Raw genomic sequence first — 21,336 nt, 5'->3', positions numbered from 1 at the left:
ACACAGAACCTATATAACAATCAGTAATGTATAAGTTGTATAAGTTGTTAAATCTTACAACTTTCCAACTAGTTGAAGTCGTAATTTATGTGAGTTAAATCTCAAATCAGTTACTCAAATGAGCGATGTAGCAGCGTTGAAGTAACCTATTCAACGAATTGGTTCTGCTCATAACAATGGGAGGTTACTTGACTTAAAAATTGCTCAAATTTCGAATCTTTGTACAATATTATGTGAGTGACATAAATTATGTCTGAAATCAACTCTATATTCGTAGTCATTAAGACGTATAGCGGGAAAAAAATGCAATTAATAATGACGAAATATAGCAAAACATTTTGTTTACATTACGTCTTCATCGCACTGCACAGACTAGAAGGCTAAGAACATTGATTACTTTGATAAATGTTTAAATTTGTCTAAATGTACAAAACTGGGCAATGCTGCATCCCATTATTCCCCCGGTAAGAAAAATGCTTCGAGTAGTCGAGTACCCAACCAGTATGCGCAGTATTTCTTTGATATTAAGGCGGACTGGGCGGTTTTGTTTACGAATTTTATTTTTATAATTTTATTGTTTTCTAATAAAAAAAATTAGTTAATTTTGTGCAACACCGAATGGTGAAAATCGTTTTTCATTCATGCCGTGCTACCACTCTAGACTAGTGTCTTCTTCCTCCAAAAATGACTTGTATCAGGAGTTTATAGAAAGCAGTGAGGAAGAATGCTGCGTCCCGACGGTCTCGTATTTGTCTTGTTTCTATGCAACGATTGCTTGAAGCAGTTGAAGGTTTCGTATTTCATGCTTAAACAAACCTGTTTTATTCCTGTCTATCTTGTGGCTCGTATTACTCAGATGTAAACATACACCCGCGCTGAAGCATGTGCGCAGTCATCATTGTAAACCAAACGTACGCTAAGCGGTAACAAAACCCTTCGCGCATTTAGGGAAAAAAAACGACCTAGTCTTAGCCGGTAGTGTGTAAGCCTAGCGATGAGCAGACACGCCAATGGAGTCGTAAACGAAGGCCTGGACAAAAACGAATCGGTCCTAAACGGCACGAGAACAGACGAAAGGCCAGGAATAGAAAACACGTCGGTCTCGCTGGAGATCAATGAGAAGCCCGAAGAACGTGAATCTTGGGGAAATAAACTTGAATTTCTTTTAGCGACCATTGGGTTCGCCGTCGGTCTCGGAAATGTTTGGCGCTTCCCGTATCTCTGTCAGAAAAACGGAGGAGGTATTGCTCTATATATGTTTCTAATCTATTTCATATCGTGTGTTGTTGGTATTCGTAGTATGTTACAGTATATAAGCGGCCGTTGTACGTATTTCACAATATGAAACTACAATTAGTCTGGCGAAGACAGAAGGATTAATTCACATCAGAAAAAAAAACACACCGAAAGTACCGCTTTCGCAATTCAAAGGAGGCACTCGATAATCCAAAGTCCGTATACACTTAGTTTCCTTACGCTAAGCTGACCTTTCTGTTATAAAGCTTTTGACGTTTTCATCAACAATGTTTTGACATTGAATTTTCTCCTAAGTGAAAGCCCAGCGCATATTTTTTTGGTATCAGTTTCGAACGAGAACAGCCGGCGGTGTGTGCATGGGACTTGTAAAAAAACGTTGTGGCACAAGTAATGCGTATTAAACATATTTACCGCATACTTTCCGGCAGATCAAAATATTTAAGCGTGTCTGTATGTACACGTCTGATAGAGCTATTCTGTCATGTTTTTATATAGTACACAACATCCACCACGGGCTTTTCACATTAAGAAGTAAAAAAGGCGCTGTGTAGTTTAATAAATAGTATTCTAGTGAATGTGTTAGCGGATCTGCGAATATAGTAATATGGTAAATACAAGAGTTTGTTATGAATCGACATTGTTATCTTAAAGGGTCAAGCATGCCGACTCAATGGATCGAAGTTCAGTGCATTGAATGAACATGAAATAAATAAAACTGTTTATACCCCCATCAAAACACAGAGAACGTGGCTTCACGTGAAACTCTGTATATTTTGGTCTGACGCAACATGGCGAGTCTTAAGTCTAATTGAAGAAAATCAAACTGTTTAAACATTTACGGCTCGTATTTGTGCACAGCTTAGGTTTTCAGAATGTTCTTTTTTACGGTTATAATCACGGCTTAAGCCATTCAATTTCTGACCTACGCGCGCTTTACGCAATATCTCTCTCTTCAACACAAATGTCACGAATATATCAGTGCAGTGTAACTGATACCGCGAGTCCTTGGGAGACCTCTTCAAATCGATGTCCTTCGTTGTCGATTGACGCATTGCCCAGCGACCTCAAAGACGAAAAAGAACAGATCTATGATGTGTTGTTGAACGAGACTATAATGGCGAATTCTTGCGTGCCCACATGTGCTTTTTAAGCGATAAACTAAGTCAACTACCTCCATTGATTGAATTCTCTACGTAACACGTACGACGTTTGTTAATGACCTAAAGTTAGCTACACTGGTCTAGTGTGGCATTGCTATGCCACGAGTACATTTCAAAAAACCCTTTTGCCATAAAAGGTGTTCTATGGTAGACTGTAATCTTCAAAACAATTAATCCTGCTTTTCATTAAAGAGCAGGGAATTCCACCAAGCAGAGTCATCTTTATTTTCAAGATACGAATCAAAACAAAGAAGGCGTTGTATGTGTAGTTTCTGCTTGTTTTAAACGCAACGTTAGACACAATAACTGTGCAGCCGGTTCCTGTGGTAGTTGACCGGGTCCAGACGAATGTTAATGTTTGGAATTTACGTGGCAAATGTTCAGGAACGATATCATTAACTACCAACATTTTTCATTAACATCCAGCAAGAGCCAAAACTCCGCTCGAAAGAGATCATATGTGTAAATCCTGATGGACTTCGTGCTTGCAAGCGTGGGACATTTCGAAGTTCTCTTTCAACGACTGTTGTCCCGTTCTCTTTCAATGTCTCTTCGAGTTCCTGTTCCGAAAAGTGTCCTTTATTTCAGATATTCGAACTGTTTTCGTACAGATCATATTCACTGATAAAAGGATACAAACGTTCTTTTCTGATAATAATAACAGGTCAAACTGCTCGCAGTTAGCAAATGAATTCATGCTTCTGTTGTAAGACGTTCTGATAAAATCGCCTCAGGATATTATGTAAGCTATTATCACCCCTATGTTTTGAGCTGACGCTTTGAGCTGACGCCTATGAGTCTGATTTCTCACGAGCTTCTTTTAAGTTTTGCTTCCTCAATCGTTGTAAAAACGTAAAAAAACTGTTTCAGAAATCGTTTGCAGACACGAGCTTCAAGCAAGCAATCGTCCCTTACAAGACACGAGGATAAACCGCGAAGTTCCGAGTCGCATCTGATAGCCTCATTGTTTTTATCATCGTATTTTCAGGAAAATTTCGATTCTCAACAACAGCGCGGGCTTTCAAGTGTAATGGCGGCTAGCGCTGTTTGCCCAGGATCGAACCGCGAGTGAATGAACGGCAGCGACGTCGATGAACGGTGTTGAGTAAGATCAAAGACGTCAAGACTGCTAAGAATGTCAACATTTTTGTGGCTTACCTGTCTTAATAATAATAATAATAATAATGATAATAATAATAGATGTGTACAATGAGAGCACTTAACCTTACATTGCGAAATATCCGCAACGTGTTAATACGATTAAGACTATGTATTTTTGTCTAAGATGAATTTCCTTTGTTCGTCCATATTCCCACAAACCCTCCCGCCATAAAGAGCTTGCATGCAAACATTACCACATGTAAAACATTAGCTACAAACATTATTTAAAAGATTCAGGTATGATTTCAAAATCTCCCATATTTTATACACTTTGAAAGATGTTTGCTATGCTTTCGTTTCCCGATAAACATGTTTTCGTGGGACGATAGGAGTTCTTGGGTGTAGACCCACCTCTTTCGGCAGCGTGTGAGGGAGGGGAGGGGAAGGAGCGTTGCTTTCCCCAAGGAGAAAATACGATGTCTTCAACGTGTGAAATCTTTGAAATGTGCTGGTGGTAAAAATGCAACATCTACGGTATAAGTTGTGATTACAAGTGGTAGGAAATAACATTCATTGCCCCATACTTAACACTAGGGCCGTCCATTTTCACTAAACAAATAAAGTAAATACCGTCTCCCTGCTGAGCTTCCCTACAATTTTCCCGCCAAACGTAATAACAAAAATTAGTTTACTTTTCTCAAATATATAAAGGTCAGTCGTTGTTGCAAGGTGAACGACCTTCATCCTGATTTATGTTGACGCAACAGCGATTTTGTTTACATGCGTGGTCTTGTGCTAAGCCGGAGCATACGTTAAAGTAATCTCCTAATATTTACATTACGAGTTGGCGTTACTACGTAGGTTTATTCAGCCATCTTCATCGTTCTTCGATGAGTTGCTGATAACCCTGACGATGCGAACGTTCGGCGTGATACCAAGCAAATCTTTGTAGTTTGGTCTAAACTCTAAACCTAATTTCGCCTTCTGTAACCCGAGTAAGTTTAAGTACATTGCCTGGTGGCTATTGGTGAAGACGGTATGAAGATGCAAAGAAAATGAAATGTCATCATCTAAGGGTCCTGCGTTTCAATGTTTAGACAATGTTTATAGAACAAATCATACAGGAATGCAAACCAATTTTCCTTTTTATCAGGGTAGCTGATGGATTGGATAGAATGAATACAGCAATCTTCTCTCCTGCGTATCGCTTCCTCCGAGCGCTTCTATCTTCAATACTTGCAAAGCCAGCACGTGTATAGTAGATTTAAAGTACTTCTCACCTAATATAGTGTTGAGGGGGCATTCGTTGCTATGCGTCTGGTGTGGGTATAGACCTATTTGTTGATTTGTGATTTGTTGAGGGATCTATCTAGAACTCATCGACTTAGTTACTAATTTACAATTTCAATCGATCATCCTGCATGTATATGAGTGGAATAAAGATTGTATCACTCGAAGACATGTTTCGAAACAAAATCCAGCTTCACAGAATTGCAATCTTAAATTGAATATTGTTAGATAATGATTTAAGGAATTAAGACAATGGTTTCAGATCAAGGCGGGAACTGTAATCATTTTACCAAAGTGAATACAAAAGTTGACATTTACATAACTTTCATACAAAAACCGGCTTTCGTTGATTCAAATTTAGAAGCTGCACAATTCGTGTAAAGGAAAATCATTTGCACGACTTCAATATTCATTTTTATACATCTCGTTTGCATGGTATTTAGCGGATCAATAGCTACTGTAAACCATTGTGAATAAGGCTTTTTATAAATGCCCTCGGCGAGCGTTGATTTTATGAACTAAATTTAGAATGAAAACCTATCGTCACCAAAAGTGCTAGATTTCAAAGACCTATATTTTCCACATTTTCAATATTTCTCAATCAAACTTCCCGATTTTACTTATTTTGGAGTGCTCTTTTTGACTGTGAACCCCAGTGTCGAAAAATTCTCTCAGTTTTAGATTTAGTTTTAGAAAGGGATGGTTAATCAAGTTAAGGACGGACGTCCTTATGTCCGGAGTCAGAGAGTTCTCGTTCATCACCTCGGGTTGAGTATTGCCTTTAATTGTAGCTAATCTAATTAGCACTCAATGTTTTGGTTACAAAATCTCCTGTGAGCTAAAAAAAACGCTGGCGCAGGTGTGCTTTTCATTACAACCTCAATGGAATAAGATAATATTTCTATAAACCTTCATCATGGGGTTGAACGCATAGCACATGTTTATATTTCGTAACTTACATATTCCGTTTTGATGTTATTCTATCAACAAAACAAGACCTAAGGCCACAAAGGTGGGAGAAAGAATGCGGAAGAGGAAAACATCAACTGAATTTAGTTTACCTGCGACACACAATCCCCATTCTCTGGGGTTATCTGGTGTGTCAAGCTGACTTTAAAAAAAGAGACTATAGAGTTAGGTTTATGTCCAGCTGTGAAACTATGTTTGCGATTGCTTTTAATTCTGAAAAGCATTATACTTTGTAGGCAATCAGTTTCTTTGTTTACTGCTGTTGTCATGGAAAATCGCCATTGAATGAAAACCAGCCGTAACAATGACATTCTTCAATGTTTCGTATATCATATTCACCGTCCCATGTCAACACATAACTTGACATTTCAAGAATATGTGTCACGTTTGAAGGCATTTTCTATCTCTAAACGTGATGGCAAATATTGTGTAATATTCGCCAAATTCTGTTGTGTTGTATCCACCTTTGGAAGACATTCTTGTCCGTTCTCTGTTCCTCGAATCGTTTTTTTTTCTGCCTCTTTTACATTTGTTCGACTGCATGTGTGTGGTGGTTGCCAAGAATCCACCTAATCCACATTATTACTAAAATATGTGGAACTGTTTTAATTGTTTGCACATTTTTCTTCAAGTCGCTCTAAACAACAATGCAATTCAAAGCAGAAAGATGAAGCATTTTATGTTTGTATCGCAAACATTCCTGGTTCATCTTTAAACTAAACACGTTTGCTTTCTTTCCTGTCTGCTTTCGACGCCCACTGACCGCCCAGAAAATCTGAAGTTGCTCACCTTATATGTACAGTATGTTCATTTGATATTCTGGCGACATTTGTCATTAATTCACGAATTGAGGTGGGCGAAATAATTGGAAACCAGAAAAGAAATTTTAGACTTGTTTGACCACTTTGCTGAATAATTGTGCATGACACAGAGCGCGTGTAGCCCACACAAAACCCACGCACTTGTCACGAATAGGGCACGTTTCCTGCATTCAAAAGTCGTATTCATGTTTAACTTCTGTTCTGATCAATTTTTTTACATAATTGAGCATGCAAATTACTAAGATTATCAATTTTGTTATTTTGTTCCAAACCTTGACCATTGTATTTTAGGTGCCTTCCTCATTCCATATTTCATATCCCTGATCGTCCTGGGTATCCCTTTGTTTCTCATTGAACTTGGGATGGGACAACGGTTACGTCAAGCGTCGATCGGGGTCTGGAACGAGGTCAGTCCATATTTGGGTGGAATAGGTGTGACGTCGTTAGTCGCGTCCTGTTTCATCTCCATTTACTACAACATGATCGTTGCCTGGTGCTTCTACTATCTCTTCATATCCTTCCAAGATCCCCTGCCGTTCCAGGATTGCCCTACCAATGACTGGGGTAATGCGACCGACCCAGAGTGCCACGTTGCAGGAGAGACCTCGTACTACTGGTACAGGAAAGCCTTGAATCTCTCGCCTTCCATAACCGAACCTGGCGAAGTTCAATGGCATTTGGCGTTGGTCTTACTCCTGGCTTGGCTGATTGTTTTCTTGTGCACAATGAAAGGCGTTAAATCCACCGGCAAGGTAAACTCAGTTTTCGTATGCAAAAAAAGAGCCCGTTTAAACTTGCGATTCTTACTGCAAATTTGTTTGCGATTTTCTTCTTTTGGTAGATGTGAAGGAGTGAATTAATTGATGTCAAATAAGAGCTCTTATACATCAGGGGCCGGTTGTAGCAGGCCCGTTTAGCTTAAACGGTGGATAAGTCAAAAATATATTATATATAACACTCTTACATCTCTCTTGAATGAGTCAACTTGAATATTATGCATTGAATATGTAGTTGTAAACAGTATCTTTGTATTAACGTCAAAAACATTTAGTTCGCTTGTTGAATAAAACGGCAGTCGGCAGACTTGCTTTCTATTTTGAACTTAACCACCGTTTAAGCTAAACGGGCTTGATACAACCGGCCCCAGAGCATTCGTAACTAATTCACTCGTTCACATCTATTAAAAGGAGAAAATGACACGTAAAATTGCAGCGAAAATCGCAAGTGTAAACGGGCCTTTAGAGTTGTTCAAAAGTAAGAGCACTCATACATCAGAGCTTTCGTAGCTATAATTACTCGTTCACATCAATCAAAAGAAGAAAATCGAAGCTTTTGGAAACAAATACGAGGTCTCACAGCTCACTTGTATTCTCAAAACGTTTTGGTTTATTTTCTTTTTCCAGGCCGTCTACGTAACCGCGCTTTTTCCCTATGTTGTCCTCATCATTTTTTTCTTCCGCGCTGTGACTCTGGATGGGGCTGGGGAAGGCCTGAAACGAATGTTCACGCCAAAGGTAAAAATATTCACGTGATTCCTGCATGCACGTTGAGTGTTTACAAATGGGAGATAACATAAAAACATATAGTGCTTAATATTCAATTGATTCCTTCACCAAATCAGACCAAGATAGCCGATCTTAACTGCTCCTTCCTTCATCCTTCAAGTTTTAGAATGGTCAATTGTGCATGCATTTTCGGTACATAAATCTCCTTTTAAACATTGGAAAACACCTGAAATTGTTATTTCTATGTGAAGCAATGAGCAATTCACAAGAGCATGTATTTTGCATCTATGATTCCCGAGAGAGTACTCGACTTTTCATGCATTTGTCATGAAAATTTTATCGCCGACCGTTTCCATTTTTCATTTTAACGCTCAGGCCCTCGAAAGCGTCTCGAAATGTGCGTAGGTTTTCAAAGTTATTCATCAACGGAAAGGCGCGATAATCTTTCCTTGCAAACGTTAAAAAAATCTATCGTATTTTTATTTAATATCCTGCGATGTTTACGTTTGCCTATGGTAGTATATAATGACTTTAAGAAACGTTATTGGAAAATGATGAATTAATTCGTAAATCATCTCACAAAATATTGCTTAAGGCTTCTATTGTAATTGATTAAACAAAACGTCAGAACTCGTCAGACAAACGTTTTCACGATAGCTGGAAAACAAACAACGCGACTAAAGACATCTGCGGAGATTTGGATTTGGGGCAATTCTTTCTACTTCAAAATTTGCACTATAAAACCATCGATACAATAAAATCCTTTTCCGGATCGCCCGACCTTCTCGCGTCCGGAAGTTTTAAAGGCTATTCTCCATTACCGTTCGCTGAATAGATGAACATCTGTCCCAATCATATGTTGACTTACCCACGTTAAACTCGAAAATATTTACAAACGTCGTATTGAGAGCGAAAACAAGTAGCTACATATATATTGGTTCACGCTCATGAACAGAAAGACGAGGGAAACGTCCGAATGTGCGCTCACCACGAAGAAGTTAGCGTTCCAGATTGCGCTGAAGAGATTGTGATTCATTGCTATATGTAATTGACTAGAACTACCGAGTGCTTTGGGAATCATCCAAGAAGGAAATTTCGACTGCAACGAGTTAAAATCAGCTTTGCCGAGGCTTTGAATGTAAAGTGGAGTGGTCGCGTTTGATGTAAGAAAATCAAGATTGTGCGACCATAATGATGGATCAATTTAACCATTCCTTGTTCAATTCAAGTTTTTACCCAACTGATTTTGGCAAGGTGACTGCTAATGTGTACATCATTTGTGAAATAACCTTGGCGTCGCTGGCACTATTGTTTAATTCTACTCTTCTGTTTGTTTTGTACAAAGATCCGCTCAAACGATTTCGGGATTCGTTTAATATATTTTTAACAAGTTTAACGTTTGCAAACACATTGACCGTTACATCCTTACTTCTGTCCAAAGTTCTTCCGCTCGTGACATACCCGCTTCCGGCCGTCGCCGAAGCAGTGCTCGGCAGCGCTCTCGTTTCCGGGACACAGTCATCGTTTCTGGTCGTGACCTGTATCACTCTCGATCGCCTGGTAGGCGTCGCGTTTCCGTTTCGCCACAAATCTCTCGTGACCAAGCGTCGCGCGTGTTTTGCGAATCTCGCGATTTGGTGCGTGTCGATCTCACTCGATCCAATCCTCTATAGGCAGGTCATGTTTCGCGTCGCGTGGTTTCAATTATACGCCGCTGAAATTCTCTGCCTTTGTCTCATCAGTCTGATTGTCTATCCTATTACGCTCATGAAGTTTCTCCGGGGTGAAGCCCGCAGGACAAAAGTTATGTCGCCTAGCAAGTCATGGCGCGCAGAGAGACTCACACGGAAACGTCATCTGACGTGTACAGTTCTTTTAATAACCGTTACCATGGTAATATTCACAGTCCCATATCATCCTAAGCGTGTTTGTCTGGATTGATTGTATTGGCTGTCTTTTGGCCCCGGCATTCCTGGAACTACTCGTTCTTTATCCCATCGTATATGCTGGCCATTTTGGACTCAATCCTTTTTATTATGCATGGAGGCTGCCCGACTACAGACGTTCGCTAGTCTCCTTGGCTTGCATGCGTCAGATTAGATCAAACCAGATCTAATCGTTCGCCTTTAGCTGATAAACAAGTACGATCGTACTATTGGACCAGGAACTGGTGAAGTATAGATTCAATCTTTCTCTCCAGGATGAAATTTCAAATATCTATGAACCTAGGCAATCTTGCGGTTATGTTAAAATTATCGCTTTTCTACAGTTTTCATCTGCCTTTTCAAAGACATTTAAAATATGCCGAGTTGCACATCTATGTCCTAATCTATGCCGCTGTAGCTGGCGAGAAGCTAGCGTTGCGTGCACCGTGCCACTGTCATTATAGTCGTTTTTTATGTATATGTATGCTGGGCAAACCCTAAACAAATAAATAAAAAATAAAATGGCCTAGAGAGAAACGCATTTAACGCAATGGTCCTATAGTCATGAATATATATTGTGTACAAAACAACGAAAATACACGACCTTCTAGCTTGAACTCATAGGATATGAATATTAATAATATCAAAATTTGCCTCCCGCTACAATCTGACATGGCTTGCAAATCTTCTGCAGAATACAAGCACAAACAATTTAACTCCGTAAGTCGATAGAGAATAACCTTTAAGATAGTTGTGTGAAGTTTTATCACGATCTGGTGCGAAATGACGGAGCCTTAGCCATTCGAACTTGCTTCAGTTATGCATACTAATATTGAATATAATCTATACGCATTACTACGCTACAATTTTGAGTTGCTTCTAAATTTCTTTAAAATAAAAAAATCAAAATTATAACTCCGTCAATCGATGGGGAATATCGCTAAGAATAGTTGTGCGAAGTTTTATTGCGATCTGATGCGAATTGACGGAGCCTTAGGCTTTTTTAAAGAGCGTCACCCCCTAACAACAACAACAACAACAACAACAACAACAACAACAACAACAACAACAACAACAACATCCATTCAGATGTACGTACGTTAATTGTTTTTAAAATATCTGAAGCAAACGTCAGCATAGCTACGTCATCAGCTAGTAACCAAACAGTCGTTGTCAACTAATACCAACCAGAGCAATTCTTTAAGAGGCCCAATAAGATGAAGCACTTGTAATTTGTGTCATCGTCGTTGATTAGAGCTTATTTGTATTGTATTGTATTCTATTAAGTATAAATGTACCTCTTGACACGATCTTCAGCACTTCAAAAATGCTTGATTGCATGGTAATTGGCTATAGTATATATAATAGGTATTCAAAATGTATTTCTAACAACGAATATATTTGATCTTTTAATTTGAACAACATTTTATATTTCATTTTACCGCATGATACGGCTCCTCTTTTCCTCAGAAAAATAGTAGAGACTTTTGGTTGGGCGAAATCTTTCTCTTAGCGCGCGAACCACCCTGTCTTTTAAAAAATCATAAGCACTCCTCCAACATCAATATGTTTGTCATTAGTTCGAGGAACTGGGTAAGGCAAGAGTTTGGCTGGAGGCTGCGACGCAGATTTTCTTCTCTCTAAGTTTATCATTTGGTGGTCTGATCGCGATGGCGAGTTTCAATCCAGTGAAAAATAACTGCAAGAAAGACGCCATCATGGTGTCGCTCATCAACTGTGGGACCTCCGTGTTCGCCAGTATCGTCGTTTTCAGCGTTCTTGGATTCAAGGTAAGGGGTAAAATATAGCAAGGTGGGCAGGGGGGTGAGGTGGCTAGGGAAGTGAATTGGCGGGGGGGGGAGGAGAGTGACAGAGGGGGTGAGTTGGGCAGGGGGGGTGCGTGAGGTGGGCATGGGGGGGGGGTGCGTGAGGTGGGCATGGGGGTGAATGAGGGAATACCCTCAACATTGGAATCTTTTAATTAGCTTTAGTTTTATACATACAGTCTATAGTTTTGTTAATGCGGGGTGGGGGTCATTTCAGGACAGACCATTTTCTGAGGGCACACCACTGGAAATGAGGGAGTTGAGTGGAGTGGTCCCCGTACACGCTTTGTGAAGAAAGTAATTCCTAAAATGTAATTTCTTAAGGTAAGGTAAGGTAATTTCTTTTTCCAGGCCAAGACTGCGCTTGGGGAATGTTTGGATGAAGAAAAAGCAAAAAATCTAACAGCCAACTCTACTTGTAAAAGCCTTGACGAGTACTTGAGTGACGTACGTATCTAAGCAGAGAGTTGTTTATCAAATACTTAAAGTCTTGGTTATCATAAACCTCTGTGTTTAATGATCCTGTACAGGTGGCCCAAGGAACTGGATTGTCATTCATCGCATTCACTGAAGCAATTACGAAAATGCCAGCCCCACAAGTTTGGTCTGTGCTGTTCTTCCTTATGTTAATAACGTTGGGAATGGGCAGCATGTTCGGTAATATTGCTGGTGTTGTCTCGCCAATCCATGACTTGGGTTTACTGAAGATCAGAAAGGAATTCCTCACTGGTATGTATGCCACTGAACTCGTTGCAATGACTGGATGGTATGTTTGCTGTTCATAAAAGATGTAATAATCGCAAAGGTCTTAGGCCGGTTTTCCACTGGCGATAATTTGGGCAAGCGATGTTTTTCATTTGTTTCCGATCTCTCAACTGCAACCAACTGGAACAAAATTACTCAAATAAAAAAGAAGGAAGTCGCATCGCGCGAATAATATCGCTACTGCATGGAAAACCGGCCTAACAGAATACGCGACCTATTAAAACCAAACCCTGATCCATAGTATAACCTATTACTAAACCTGATTCGTGGAAAGAACTAGTATAAGGGCCTGACTAGACCATTACTAAAGCTGAGTGGATTGGCAGCAATGCCAGCCTGTGAAACGTTCGTTTCTAATGATTTACGCTTTTTTCAACTCATTTTTAGCAATTATGTCTGCAGTTTTATTTTTAATTGGCCTGCTGTTGTGCCAGAATTCAGGGGAGTATTGGCTGCAACTTTTCGATTCTTACTCCTTAAACCTCGCGCTATTGTGGGTCGCCTTTTTTCACCTCATCGGCATGAACTTTTTTTACGGTACAGAAAGGTATTTATATAAAACTTTTTTTTACTTTTTTTTTCACTGTGAATTCATGTTATGTTCAATGAAATCCCTCTTTTTTGGGGGGTCATTTAGGAAAGATGAGGAGCTTTTGGGGTCATTTAGGGGATAATTAGGCTATTATTACCAATGTGTTATTATCATTGCACAGTGACCTAATGCAAGTTTTTTTATTACAAATTTTGACAATTTTGACAATATTTTCCGATCAGACAGGGCTTATATTATACTTATATTATACTTATATTATACTTATATTATACTTATATTATACGTTGTTATGAAAGGGGGATTATCAATGAAGATTTTGGATAGGCAAGTGTTGAACAGGTGATGTTATCAGATTTCACGATATGTCTTGTTAGGTTTATGGGTGATATTGAGTTTATGACTGGTACAAGACCTGGACTGTATTGGTTGATCACTTGGCGGTACCTGGGTCCAGTACTTGGCGCTCTTCTCTTCTTTGCTGGCCTTTATGACATGGGTAAAGATGGAATTGGGTACTCCGTTTGGTTGAAAGATAAGGTAGCCGACTTCGAAACCGGTTTTTATATATTAGTTATGCAAACTATGGTTTGAAAATAAACAACTGCCATTAAACATAGATTATTATCACTCACTTTTTTACTATCCTACTAACGGATACGTTGAAAAGGTTTTCGCCTATTTTGCCCCATTTTCGTTGTTATTTTCTGACCATAATGATTATTATGATGAAAGCTTTTCAAAGTCATTTCTAAAGTATTATATTCAGTGGAGATTTTCCAACCTTTTTCATGCCAATTTGTCATCACAGTACATTTAATTGAACTGAATGCTGTTTTCTCAGTTCATCGGTAACCTCGTTCTTGCCCATCTTTTAGGGTAAAACGGAGAGGATCGATTTTCCGGCATGGGGTGAGGCCATGGTCATCATATTTGTCTGTTTCGCGCTAATTTGGATCCCTCTACTGGCGATTCTTCGCTTCTTCGGACTTTGCTCGTACAAGGGCAGGACGACGGATCATCGTTTCCAGACGACCACTTCAACACTTGAACTTTGTAATCAAGAAAAACAAGATTTCGACAGCAAATTGTAAATAAAATGTAATGTAAAACTTCCTTGAAATAAAATCCGCGAAAAAATGAACTTGTATATATATATAGGCATAGCCTGTATATATTATACGTCTGTGGACAGCCTAGTATAGGTATAGCAAATTTTTGGCGGCTTTTTTTTGCAATTTGCTACCAGCTCGGTGTCAGTGCTTCCTAATTCTTATCGAATAACAATCGGAGTCAATCTCAAGTTTAAAAATACCTTACAAAATGTCTGAGATTGTTTATTTGTTATGAAACAACAGGCGCTTTTAATGGCTAGAACGGTTAATTTGTGATAAATTTTTTCACAGTTCTTTCCATGTAAATATTTCACAATTGCAGCGTGCTAAATCTAGCAGTGACTTTTTTATCCGAGTTTGAGGGATGTCACTATTCTAGTCAATACAAAGCAAATATTTGAAATAGTTTTGAATAAGTTATAGCTCTACTGTAGAAGCCATTGTCTGCGAAAGGGTTATAGAATGTGAAGCATGCATCTTTTGAAGACGTAAAGATTTGGTTCTTTGTGGATATCTGATAAAACGTAATCTCAAAAAATGGTTATGGGAAATTAAGTAGATCATAATACGAAATGGTTGAAGCGGATGTTAAATTAGTGTGAGACAACTTCATCGTGTTTTAAGAGCCAATAGAAATCAAGCATAGTTGAAATACGCTGTACGTGCCCGGACAGAGAATATAATTAGAGGTAATTTTCTGCCTTTTGAATATAATTCGGTATGGTTTCGAGGACCACTTCCTAACGAGTCGATTTCTCACTTTATAGAGACTGAATTCATGATCAGCGTATACCAAAGCCGGAACCTGGAACAGGAGCTAAAAATTGATGCTAATATATCTTAGACATCTCAACGTTTTTCTTCGGCCTTTATGCAACTTTGATATTCTCTCTGATTTTTCCTGATCTAATGTCCCGTTGAAGGCGTAGATCGTACCTTCAGAGAAATATCTTCATGTAATCGTCTTCTATTTCCAATCTTTTCCCTGAATATAAAATTTGATTCCGGTCTTGGCTTTACATTGGCACTCGCATTCACGACCCTGCGTCCTGGTCTTCCACATAGCCTTATTCTAAGGAATTCTTATAATCATACAAAACAATTTACACAGATCAAACGACAAACAGATATATGTCAAGCGAGGTAATATGGGGTGCTGTCAAAGTTCTCTATGCTGTCAAAGTTCTCTATGCTGTCAAAGTTCTCCTAGTAAAACAGCCTACCCAGTACCTTTTGGCTATGTACCATACACCCCTTCATTGCCTGGTGCAATGGGAGCCCTGTGGGATTTTAAGTTAGAATGGTGGTATTACGCTGGCTGGGCTGTAGCCGAGAATGATTCGAAGAAATTTACAATCTTCGCACAAACAGTACGTCTGGAAAACACTTGTTCAATCCTTTATGGTATCGGCAGTAAGGATGGTACATTCCACACAAGTATGATATTTCCAATGCCTGGCCATTTCCCGTCTCCTACAGACCAGTGTTGGTCAACGACTGTGTCAAAAACTAAATGCTATGGAGGAAGGCAATGGATGAGCTGCAAGCTGACATCTGGGGTGCTGGGTCTGCGCGATGCCACGTACCAGCTTGATATGGCTGACCCAACCAAAGGTGTCAAACTGTCGCTAAAGCTGTGCGATAATGTTGGCCTGGTGTTTGAAATGGCTTCTGGGGCCTTCTTCGACGACAAAGTCAAAGATAGCTCTTCATATGAGTATGCTATGCCATCCTTAGCCATTCAGAAAGGGAGCACTGTTACATTCGGAGACGTAAAAACAGAGCTTGCTGAGGGAAGCATCTGGCTCGACCGACAGGCCGTAAGCAGTGCACCTGCCCCATCGAAGCCACTCTATACTGGAAACTGGTTGGCAGTGGTGATGAATGATCATACATGCTACTCATTTTCATTCTTTTGGCCTAAAAAAACCCCACAGTGGATTGTAGGGAGTGAACTTAAGCCCCCTGTCGACCCCCAGGGTAAGATGGGGCTTGAGTACCCCTCGTTGCAAAGTTGGGACAAGATTTCCCCGGTGGTTGGCGTGAACGTGTTAGGGCAGGACGACTTCGATTTAAACATATTGAAACCGAACGATCCTTCAAGTTCCCCCCACTGGAAATCCAGTGAATCACAGCAAACCTACTGCACCGCTTGGCGTCTCAGGATCAAAGATAAAACGTACACAGTGAAAGCTTTGAATGAACAAGCAGAAGTGTGTGCAAAAATAAGCTATTTCTTTGAGGGAGCTGCCAGTATTTGTGACGGGGATGACGTCAAGGGATATGCATTTATCGAACAGATGGGGTACAACTAAGGTTTGCTTTGTTTGTATCAGCTTAATATAGTTCTCGTAGCAAACTATCAGTCATCACATTTCGCATCACGTATTCTTAAATTGTAGCTTGACACGAATCTGTAGTATATTAATCCAGCCGTGAGCAGGTCTAATTTAGAGACAAAATGATTTTTTAGACTACACTGTGTTTTAACATGGAAACTATTGATGTATTTCGCTGCTCACTGTATAGCCATGCAGCAAAACCTAATTTAAATTTAAATTTCTATTCCTAATTGATAACTTGTTTTACATGTACTTTAAATATAGACACTCACATTTAGAAAGAAACATTCTAAACTATGGTGAATAGACATTAATAATAAACTATTCTGTTATTTCTGTTATTGTTTGATATAATGTTTAAACGACTAATAAAGATAATCTAGTCTCATTGCTAATTCCCAATATTTTGTTCAGTGCATCATCTTCAGCCTTCCTATAGCTCAATGCATGCTAGTAAATTTGATCTAAATAGAGTACTATAGTTAGTGCTCTTTGAGGTGAAATTTTAATCAGAATATCCGATTAGCATTATACAGAAGTTCTGTGCTGATATAATTTTTTTTAACATCTTCTAAATATGATAAGATTTGAAAACCATATGCTTTATATATAAAGGCTATACCTATAGGTCTGTGCACATGCTAATACAGGTATAGCATAATTTTGACGGCTTTTTTGCGATTTGCTACCAGCTCGGTGTCAGTGCTTCCTAATTCTTATCGAATAACAATCGGAGTCAATCTCAAGTTTAAAAATACCTTACAAAATGTCTGAGATTGTTTATTTGTTATGAAACAACAGACGCTTTTAATGGCTGGAACGGTTAATTTGTGATAAATTTTTTCACAGTCCTTTCCATATGAATATTTCACACCTGCAGCGTGCTTAAATCTAGCAGTGACTTTTTTATCCGGGTGTGAGGAATGTCACTATTCTAGTCAATACAAAACAAATATTTGAAATAGTTTTGAATAAGTTATAGCTCTACTATATATACGTAGAAGCCATTGTCTGCGAAAGGGTTATAGAATGTAAAGCATGCATCATTTGAAGGCGTAAAGATTTGGTTCTTTGTGGATATGTGATAAAACGTAATCTCAAAAATTGGTTATGGGAAATTAATAATACGAAATGGATGAAGCGGATGTTAAATTAGTGAAACATCTTCATCTTGTTTCAAGAGCCAAAAGAAATCTAACATATTTGAAATACGCTGAACGTGCCCGGACAAAGAATATAATTCGATGTAACTTCCTGCGTTTTGAGTGGTCTCGCGGAAGTAAAACGAGTCGATATCTCACTTCATAGAGATTAAAGACTACATTCATGATTCCAGCATATTGAAAAACCGGAACCTGGAACCAGGAACCGAAAATTAATGCTAAATCATCCTGGAAATCTAAACGTCTTTCATCAGTCATGCATGCAAGTTCGTCATACTTTGCTTTTTAATGATCGAACATCACAATATCATATAAACGTATATAGCCCCCGTCTCATATTGGAACCAAACGATCCTCCAAGTTCCCCCCATTGGAAATCCACTAATGACTGGCCAAAACACACCTATTGTTCGGCTTGGCGTCTCAAGATCAGAGACAAAACGTACACAATGAAAGTCTGGGTCTGAGGGATGTCATTATTTTAGCCAACCAAGCAAATACTTGAAATAGTTTGAATAAGTTAGCTCGACTAAAGTCACCTATAGATGGCAGCGAAAGGGAGAGTCATTTGAAGCATAAAGATTTGGTTATTTGTGGAATGTGATGAAATACGATCTCTCAAAAATTGGTTATTGAAAAATTGGTCATAATATGAAATGGTTGAAGCGGAAGTTCTTAAATCAGTGGGAAACAACTTCATTTCGTTTCAAAATCCAAAAGAAATCTAACATATTTGAAATACGCTCTGTGCTCGTACAAAGAATATAATTAGAAGTAGTTTTTTGCCTTTTGAATATAATTCGGTATGGTTTCGCGGAAGTGAGGCCCTGTTCACAGTGCAATTTTACTTGCAACTTGCAATGCAATTCCTTTTCTAAGAGATGTAAATTTGGCAACTACGAAACCTTTATGTTTATTACACTCCATGGCGTTTCTTACACTTACATTTTGAAGCCTCTTCACTAATTTACATGTCCAAAAAGTAGAATTGCATTGCAAGTTGCAAGAAAAATTGCACCGTGTAACATGGCCTTCACGGACATCCCAACGTTTTTCCTCGGCCTTCATGCAACTTTGATATTCTCTCTGATTTTTCCTGATCTAATGTCCCGTTGAGGGCGCAGATCGTACCTTCAGAGAAATATCTTCATGTAATCGTCTTCTATTTCCAATCTTTTCCCTGCATATAAAATTTGATTCCGGTCTTGGTTTTACATTGGCACTCGCATTCACGACCCTGCGTCCTGGTCTTCCACATAGCCTTATTCTAAGGAATTTTTATAATCATACAAAACAATTTACACAGATCAAACGACAAACAGATATATGTCAAGCGAGGTAATATGGGGTGCACTCAAAGTTCTCCTAGTAAAACAGCCTACCCAGTACCTTTTGGCTATGTACCATACACTCCTTCATTGCCTGGTGCAATGGGAGCCCTGTGGGATTTTAAGTTAGAATGGTGGTATTACGCTGGCTGGGCTGTAGCCGAGAATGATTCGAAGAAATTTACAATCTTCGCACAAACAGTACGTCTGGAAAACACTTGTTCAATCCTTTATGGTATCGGCAGTGATGATGGTACATTCCACACAAGTATGATATATCCATTGTCTGGCCATTTCCCGTCTCCTACAGACAACAGTTGGTCAACGACTGTGCCAAAAACTAAGGGCTATGGAAGAAGGCAATGGATGAGCTGCAAGCTGACATCTGGGGTGCTGGGTTTGCGAGGTGCCACGTATCAGCTTGATATGGCTGACCTAACCAAAGGTGTCGAATTGTCGCTGAAACTTTGCGATAATGTTGGTCTGGTGTTTGAAATGGCTTCTGGGGCCTTCCACGGCAAAGATGAATCTTCATATGAGTATGCTATGCCATCCTTAGCCATTCAGAAAGGGAGCACTGTTACATTGGCAAACGTAAAAACAGAGCTTGCTGAGGGAAACATCTGGCTCGACCGACAGGCCATAAACGATGCACTTACCCCATCCAAGCCACTCTATGTTGGAAACTGGTTGGGAGTGGTCATGAATGATCATACATGCTACTCATTTGCATTCTTTTGGCCTAAAAGAAACCCACAGTGGATTGTAGGGAGTGAGCTTAAGCCCCCTGTCGACCCCGGGGCTAAGATGGGGGTTGAGTACCCCTCGTTGCAAAGTTGGGACAAGACTTCCGCGGTGGTTGGCGTGAACGTGTTAGGACAGGACGACTTCGATTTAAACATATTGAAACCGAACGATCCTTCAAGTTCCCCCCATTGGCAATCCAGTAATCCCAAATCACAGCAAACCTACTGCACCGCTTGGCGTCTCAAGATCAGAGATAAAACGTACACAATGAAAGCTTTGAATCAACAAGCAGAAGTGTGTGCAAAAGTAAGCTATTTCTTTGAGGCAGCTGCCAGTATTTGTGACGGGGATGACATCAAGGGATATGCATGTATCGAACAGATGGGGTACAACTAAAGTTTGCTTTGTTTGTATCAGCTTAATATAGTTCTCGTAGCAAACTATCAATCATCATATTTCACATCACGTATTCTTAAATTGTAACTTGACATGAATCTGTAGTATATTGATCCAGCAGGTCTAATTTAGAGACGAAACGATTTTTTAGACTACACTATGTTTTAACATGGAAAATATTGATGTATTTCGCTGCTCACTGTATAGCCATGCAGCAAAACCTAATTTAAGTTTATATTTCTATTCCTAATTGATAACTTCAGTTGTTTTACATGTACTTTAAATATAGACATTCACATTTAGAATGAGATATTTCTAATCTATTGTGAGTAGACATTAACAATAAACTATTCTGTGATTATTTGATATAATGTTTAAACGACTAATAAAGATAAGAATAATAGCATTGTTACGCTAGTCTCATTGCTAATTTGCAATGTTTTTGTTTCATCTTCAGCCTTCCTATAGTTCAATGCATGCATTCTGGCAAATTCGTGCGCAACACTATTACAGATTGGCAATATGCGGAATTAACTCGTAAATTTTATCTAAATAGAGCAATATAGTCAGTGCTCCTTGAGGTGAAATTTAATCATAATTGGAATTAACCAGAAGTTCGGTGTTGATATGTACTGATTTTTTTTAACTGTCTTCTAAATATGATAACATTTGAAAACGATATGCTTTCTATATAAAAAATGCTTTCTGTATAAAAAATGAATGCTTGGAAGCCACTGGAAACCACAACACAAGGCTTTTTTAAAATCCTTAGATACTGATTAAAACTATGATAACTATTGGATTTGTATGCAATTAATGCCCCAGTTTGAATGTTTTTTATAGTAAGAATATAGAAATACATGTTATTCTTGAATAGAATAAAATATACGATATGTCTAGCAATATATATGATATAGATTAATTGATGATTCACTTTAGGTAGCTTCTATCAGATTTCAGCGGCAAATTTTCACATGAATATAGGCATCAGTTTTTTCTCCCCATTCACCCGGCAATAATCTGATCTGAAGACGATAAGAGACACGTAATGATATAGCATATATGCATCTAGGAAA

General features: G+C 39.0%; 1 protein-coding gene across 1 annotated transcript; it reads left to right on the top strand.

Annotated features, from left to right (window-relative positions):
• The first annotated feature begins 884 nt into the window (after positions 1–884).
• Positions 885–14,658, top strand: LOC114536540 (sodium- and chloride-dependent transporter XTRP3-like). The gene is made up of 9 exons (XM_028557882.1): positions 885–1,241; positions 6,890–7,350; positions 8,002–8,112; positions 11,609–11,818; positions 12,206–12,301; positions 12,385–12,583; positions 13,007–13,166; positions 13,547–13,709; positions 14,048–14,658. The coding sequence occupies exons 1-9, from the start codon at positions 995–997 to the stop codon at positions 14,261–14,263; spliced, it is 1,863 nt and encodes a 620-aa protein (XP_028413683.1). The 5' UTR covers positions 885–994; the 3' UTR covers positions 14,264–14,658.
• Positions 14,659–21,336: the final 6,678 nt, after the last annotated feature.

Source organism: Dendronephthya gigantea, unplaced genomic scaffold (genome assembly GCF_004324835.1).
Source record: "Dendronephthya gigantea isolate DGI-Jeju-01 unplaced genomic scaffold, DenGig_1.0 000140F, whole genome shotgun sequence".
Classification (NCBI taxonomy): Eukaryota; Metazoa; Cnidaria; class Anthozoa; order Malacalcyonacea; family Nephtheidae; genus Dendronephthya; species Dendronephthya gigantea.
Note: the sequence above shows the minus strand (reverse complement) of the source record. Positions and strands in the feature narration are given on the sequence as shown.

What these genes read in the sequence shown, in the direction of transcription:
- LOC114536540 (XM_028557882.1), top strand. Translation starts at nt 995, where the DNA reads ATGAGCAGACACGCCAATGGAGTCGTAAACGAAGGCCTGGACAAAAAC. An exon ending in GCGTTAAATCCACCGGCAAG is followed by an intron (nt 7,351 to 8,001) that starts GTAAACTCAGTT and finishes TTCTTTTTCCAG; the next exon opens with GCCGTCTACGTAACCGCGCT. An exon ending in TCAGCGTTCTTGGATTCAAG is followed by an intron (nt 11,819 to 12,205) that starts GTAAGGGGTAAA and finishes TTCTTTTTCCAG; the next exon opens with GCCAAGACTGCGCTTGGGGA.